Consider the following 6,449-nt stretch of genomic DNA (forward strand, 5'->3'; position numbering starts at 1 on the left):
TCATCAGCAACTTCTGTACTTCACTTTGCTTTTGAGCAGATGTACATAAAATAAACCACAAGTTCTGCTTGTCTACTTCACTTTGCACTTCTTATGATGTAAAATATTTCCAACGATGGTTGCTTGCCAAAGATATAACAAATGGGAGTGGCAGGTTCTCAGATGAACCTGTCAACTAACTACACATTTCTTGCTTATAAGCACATCAGGTAGTGAGGAGCATATCAGTATGAGCGTGGACCGTGGAGTAAAAGAATGCATTTCTAAAAATTCAGAATAAGAAGGGGAGTTGGAATACCTATCCTTTAACTAAAAATCAAATAGCAGTATTGTCCACAAACAAAGAATGCACTTACAGTACACCTGGCTAAATTTCTACTCATGCAAATCAATAGTTCATGGTCGCAAAAGAATAAAAAATTCAGGGATTTGAAGCAAACACAAAATAACCATCCATGACTTTATTCCAGTCGAAAAGAGAGAAAATATCTTGTGTCACTTACTGGTTGTTGAAACAATAGTCCCTTGTGAAGTTAATCAAACCATGCAACTATATGACTTCTTTGATAAAAAATAAGTGAGAAAATATATGTATTCCTTACAGGCTAAGTAATTGATGACCATGTTTAACAGGAGATAATGCTTAAAAGCAAAAGATAAACAACTGTCTAGATATACTGTTTCCTGCAGCTGATGACGCTGAGGAAGGGATTTGGCGAACTACTCTGTACGTACAGCCACATTTTCTTGCCACCAGCTTCAAACGGCAAACTGAACTTGCCAGAACACATGAGCAGCGTGAAAATTTATTTGTGGAGCAAGATGGCAGCAAGGCAAAGAGAGCAGTTGCCCAACTCCACTACAACGGGCCTGATCAACTTACTTCCCACTGTTGCTTGCTACAGAAATATGTAATACATTTTGTTTGTCAGCTCATGTCTGCAAGGAGAGGGCACTTCAAGCTGCCGTCCAAATACTCACCGCAAAAAGACGTGGACAATTGCTGATGCGGAAGACTCGGTGTGAATCGCGTGATGGGGGATCCCCCACTGAAGAAGATAGGATCGCTCTCCTAGATGAGGATTGAGGAACACCCAATATCTGTCAACTAATTAGAAAAAATAGAAATTAATCGACTTCATGTGAAGTCCATAAAAAACTGCAATCGGGGAAGAGGGTCCATACCAATGGGAGGACTGGAGCATGCCGTGACGTGATGGTACGCGGTGTCGCGCAGGTGCCCCATCACATTTGCCTGGAGATCTTCGACACTGGCGTGGAAGGACGTCGTCACCTCAAATCCTTCACCGCCGCTGCCCCCACTCCGCTCCTTGTCAAGACCCGTGACTGCAGCGCCACCCCGCCGCCACAGCACAGCGACCACCCACGTTCAGGGTATGCAGAAGCTTCACCCCGCACGGCGCGCCGCCTGCCATCCTCTTCTCAATGGAGGTGGACGCCGGCGCCGATTTCGACCTCGCACTGTTGACTGCTGCCACAGCGGGGCGCGGACCTGTGGGTCGAAGGCGGAGTCCCGGAGGACCCATCACCCTACGTAGGGAGCGGGACGGCGTGGGGCGGCGCCGGCCAGTTCACGCTCGCGGCGAGCACGAGGAGGCGGTTCCGGAGGCAGGGCGCGGAGAAGCAGAGCGCCTTGGCGTACGGCTGGGGCCTGCACTTCATGGATCATCTCCCTCTTCGTGCTCCATCCCAGCCTCCCAGGCTCACCGGCCGCGCATCCTCGCCGGGAAGAGAAAGGGGTAGGTGGTTGGGTCTGTCCGGGGCAGATCGCGAGCTCGCTCCATGGTAGGAGGATCCGGGGAGCCGGGAGTGGGCGGTGGTTGACTTCACCGACGATGGATTGTGCTATGGCGGCTGGCGAGGCTATGGGCGGATAGGGAGCATCATCAGGCGGCGCAGTCGAATTGCTGGCATTTGCGGCGGAATGGTCCGAGGAAGGAAGGAGCGACGTGGGCGGTGGGGACAAAAGCGAGCTGTCGAGAAGGGCATAGATTTTTCAAGAAGGAAGAAGGGACACGTGTTTAGATAGCATGCGGGCCAGGACAACCCAGACCTGTCACAGCTAAAACCACATAAAAAGAACCCAAATAGGAACGAACACATTTGCCTGTGTGCTAACATAGCGATGAAATCTGAGATTCTGAGCCTCACTGCAATTCTCACGGAGCACCAAAACAGTGCACACTCAAAAGTAAAGAGCAGAAAAGGATTACGTGTCAGCACCATGTTAATCATCTAGTCTCCCCAAAATTCTCAAAAAAAAGATGTTTGTTCCAAATAGTATAGTACTTATGTATGTCGTTTCAACATCACATCTAGATAGTATCATATCTAGCATATTTTTGCCTTGTGTTAGCCGTGTTTCTACATTCAAATAAAGAAATATTGTTCAGCTGAAACCTAAAGGAAATAAATAATCAGATTGAACATGTACTTGGTTGGCTGTATTTGTGGTCGGTGCCATGGTTGTCCAACAAGCTCATGTATTTACATAGTTTTCTGCTAACATTTGACCCTCAATTGTGGATATTATCTTCTCTATCTGCCAATGTAATTGGTCTCTGTGTGTCAGTTTTTATGCATTGTTTGTTGATAATTGCTTTGTTTGACAATATGTATATCTTGGAAAGTACGTACCACTTAATATTTACTTGTCTGGTATGATGTAGGGACTATTTGATTCAGTGGAATTTTCAATGAGTTTCTGTCAGCACCTGCTTGTAGTTCAGGCTACTGCTGCAACCACCCTGATGATTTTTTGTACTACGGAGTTATTTAAGAATCCCATAAACAATATTCATAATGTGCTTGCTGGCAGTAAACTTGTTAGGGCCACACATGTATTTTGTCCAATAGGAAATTGGTAATTCATTATCTGCTTCATTCTTTTTTGTTCTTACATTCTCTTGTAGGTTCATGATTGCCGCAGAGGCTGCCCGCTCTTCAATCATAGGATATGATGACATGCATGCCCTCAATACATGCAGTTCATGAAAGGTATACAACAAATATCTTGTACTTATTTTACCCTTAGAAAAATGTCGTGTACTTGTTTCTTTCCGATTTCCTTCCTCACTTACGTCTGTCTCTACGTTCACAGACCAGCTCTTTCATTGGATTACAGACAAATCTCGATTCACAGTCCATGCCACTTCTACGGTTCTATGGAGAAATAACTGAGGAGCTGCTCTTATCTGTGACGGCTGACAGGAAACCTCTTGCTGACCCACATCACCTTTGTTGTTCTAGCTTCCTTGCTTCTTTCAGAATCAGCTGCTGGCCTCAGTTTGCTGTGTGGGCGCCTTTTGTTAGTGTACACCATTAGCTCGATCTGTGCGAAATAGTTATGGAATCGTTTCAACCTGGTATCTATGTTATCTTTCCGTCAAGAAAAAATCAAATGTACTTGTTGTTTTCTGGCGGACATTGCTGTAAATTAATTTTTTCAAGTTACAGATTTTGGAAATCAATCAGGAACCAAGCGCAACCTCAATCTCAGTTATTGGTGAGGGAGGACAAACACGTTAATATGAGATTGTTGGTGTCCAGATGGCTTCAATTTACTGAAATTGGATGGAAAGATTTAAGCTGTTGATTACATGATTGGACTGCACCTCACCGGTGAGGAGGCGCCCCAACCACTAGTAGTCATCAAAAGAGAGTGCAAGTATTCAGATAGATGTTAGTTTCTGACAGACATATCACAGATGTTATTTATTTATACCAAATTTCAGACAATATTGGGTTTGAGCTAACAAAACGAAAATGTTGGTAAGTGACTGACAAGACGGATGATGAAGAGAGAAACAGTTGCCCTCAAAACGAAAATTCAGACGGAGTTTGACGACGAAAGGGGTGCACCAGGGCGGCGAAAGCAAGCCCGCACGCCGGCGCGTGCGCGAGGTCGACATCACAATTCACACACAGTTTGGCCATACATAATCACAGCAGCAACACGATGCATGCCAGAATTCAGACGCTCTTGCCGCTGAGGCGGACCATGTCGCGGAAGCAAGAAGCGAAGGCTTCCATGGCGTCCGGCGGGAGCACGACCCCGACCTCGACCTCGACGCCGCCCTCGCCGTCGGGGCCCTCCGCAAGCGACACCGTCCCGGGCGTCTTCTCGATGGACACCATCTCCACCCGGCACGGCCTGCCCCACCCGAAGTCTGTGCCCTCGTACACGCCGTGCCTCGGCGACCCGCCCACCGACATGGGCCGCTCCGGCAGCACCGACAGCACCTTCCCCAGCCACCCCTCCGCGCCCTCCAGCACGCCACGCTCCATCTCCCTGATCGCCGACCCGATGGCCGCCGCCGCAGCCGCCACGCCACCGTCGCCGTTCGTGAGTTCCGACGTGGCGGCCTCCACGAAGCATGGGCGCAGGCAGTTGCCGAAGTACTCGGCGGGGAGCGGCGGCGACAGCCTCGACCGGCACTCGGCGGAGAACAGCATGTGGCTGCGCGCCGCGCCGTCCACGCCCACGGCACGGCTCCTCAGGAGGCACACCCACGCCAGCGCCGACGCCGCCACGAACGACGACGGGCGCGGCCGCGTTCCTGCAGGTTCTGACGCCGCGTCCTTGATCCCGTCGATCTGGTCGCGCGTCAGCGGGAAGGACGCGATCACCGGTGCCGGCATCTCCGTTTCCTGCGCGGGCGGCGGCGGCGGCGGGGGTGGGCCGGACGCGAGCACCCTCATCCCGGCGAGCGTCTTGCCGAGCAGGTCGTCGGGGTCGGCGACTAGGGAGCGGTCGAGCACCGGCGCGGGCGGCACGTCAGCACCATCGAGGCCGCCGAGGCGGCACGCGGCGGCCCAGGTCCGGACGAAGAGCGTGGCGGAGGCGTCGTCGCAGGCGGCGTGGTGCACGGACACGCCGAGGCAGAGGCCACGGCCGGGGAACACGGTGGCCTGCACGGCCGCGACCTCGAATGCCCCGTCCTCCCGCGGCGGGGGCAAGCCAGGCACGAGAGCGCGCATCTTGCGCAGGTCCCGGGGCCCGGTGGCGACGAGTCGGTCGAAGTCGTCCTCGTCCGCGGAAGACTCGGCGAGGACGAGGGCGAGCGCGTCGCCGTGGGCGTAGGCGAAGCGGTGGCCTGCGGCGAGGCTGAGGGTGCCGGCGAGCGGGAAGAAGCGGCGGAGCGCGTGCGGGAGGGAGGAGGCGAGGAGCGGGAGGGTGGACCGCGGGTCGGGGTGGCGGTAGAAGAAGAGGCGCTCGACGGGGCCGGTGAAGAGCCAGGCGGCGTCGAAGAAGGTGATGGGGAGCTCCGCGGCGGAGGGGGTCGGCGGCGCCGGCGCCACGCGGATCCGCTCCAGCACGCGCACTTCCGCCATGGATTTCGCTTGGAATGGATGCTCGCTCGCTTTGCTTGCTCGAGCTCTGCTCACCAACCACTGCCACTATGCTGTGCCGAGCAGCTTGATCCAGTTGCCACTGGGTGGGTGTAGGGTTGACTGACAGGCAAAAAGCAGCTCGAGGTGTCTCAATTGGGCACTTTGCTTACTGATGGTGATGATGATGTAGTATTCCACTTGATTTGTTTGGCTAGCATTCTCAGACCAAGAAACCACATCAATTTCAGCTTATATATATGGGGCTTTTAAACATTATTAGTACAACCATATGAGAACCTTATTGAGTTAGGCTGGTGCCAGTGCATCACATGTTATAGTCTCGCCACGTCAGTTGTTATCCTCACTCTCACCCTACTCTCACCCCACGGTGCCAGTGCACGGGCTATAGTGCCAGCTCTCACTTCTCTCTTCTCCACATCACCATTTCTTTTTCAGATTAAGTTATTTCACTCGATTTTTTTAGACATTCAAAATAATGCAAGAAAATTATTTTATTCAACTCAAAATGTTACCGGTTACATAATAATTAATAAAATTGCATAATAAATTTTAAAAAATACATAATAAATAAAAAATAAATTCTAATCCTCTTCCTCCTCCTCCTCCTCCTCGTCGTCATCATCTTCCAGACCAAGCTCTTTTTCCACCATCTGGATGGCCTTCGCATGTTTGCGCTTTTCAGCTTCGTTCATGTCGGCGGTTGATCGGTCTTTCATTTTGTTCCATTGCTTGAGTAGCTTAGCCTTCACTAAACCATTCCACATGTTCTTCATCGCGAAGGATTTACTTGCTACCTCACTGTTGGAGATATGCCCAAGAGGCAATAATAAAAGTGGTTATTATATATCTTTGCGTTTATGATAAATGTTTATATACCATGCTATAATTGTATTAACCGAAACATTGATACATGTGTGTTATGTAAACAACAATGAGTCCCTAGTAAGACTCTTAACTAGCTTGTTGATTAATAGATGATTAGAGTTTCATAATCATGAACATTGGATGTTATTAATAACAAGGTTATATCATTATATGAATGATGTAATGGACACACCCAATTAAGCGTAGCA

General features: G+C 50.3%; 1 protein-coding gene and 1 long non-coding RNA gene across 2 annotated transcripts; both read right to left on the bottom strand.

Annotated features, from left to right (window-relative positions):
- Positions 1-524: 524 nt before the first annotated feature.
- LOC127336032 (uncharacterized) lies at positions 525-2,000 on the bottom strand. The gene is made up of 3 exons (XR_007873145.2): positions 1,186-2,000; positions 982-1,108; positions 525-899 (listed from the first exon to the last, which is right to left on the bottom strand). It is a non-coding gene; the product is annotated as an uncharacterized lncRNA (long non-coding RNA).
- A 1,816-nt stretch (positions 2,001-3,816) lies between these two features.
- On the bottom strand, positions 3,817-5,549 carry LOC127336031 (malonyl-coenzyme:anthocyanin 5-O-glucoside-6'''-O-malonyltransferase-like). Its single transcript, XM_051362773.2, has one exon. It carries the CDS (start codon positions 5,353-5,355, stop codon positions 3,994-3,996), a length of 1,362 nt encoding a protein of 453 aa, XP_051218733.1. The 5' UTR covers positions 5,356-5,549; the 3' UTR covers positions 3,817-3,993.
- Positions 5,550-6,449: the final 900 nt, after the last annotated feature.

Source organism: Lolium perenne, chromosome 2 (genome assembly GCF_019359855.2).
Source record: "Lolium perenne isolate Kyuss_39 chromosome 2, Kyuss_2.0, whole genome shotgun sequence".
NCBI lineage: Eukaryota > Viridiplantae > Streptophyta > Magnoliopsida > Poales > Poaceae > Lolium > Lolium perenne.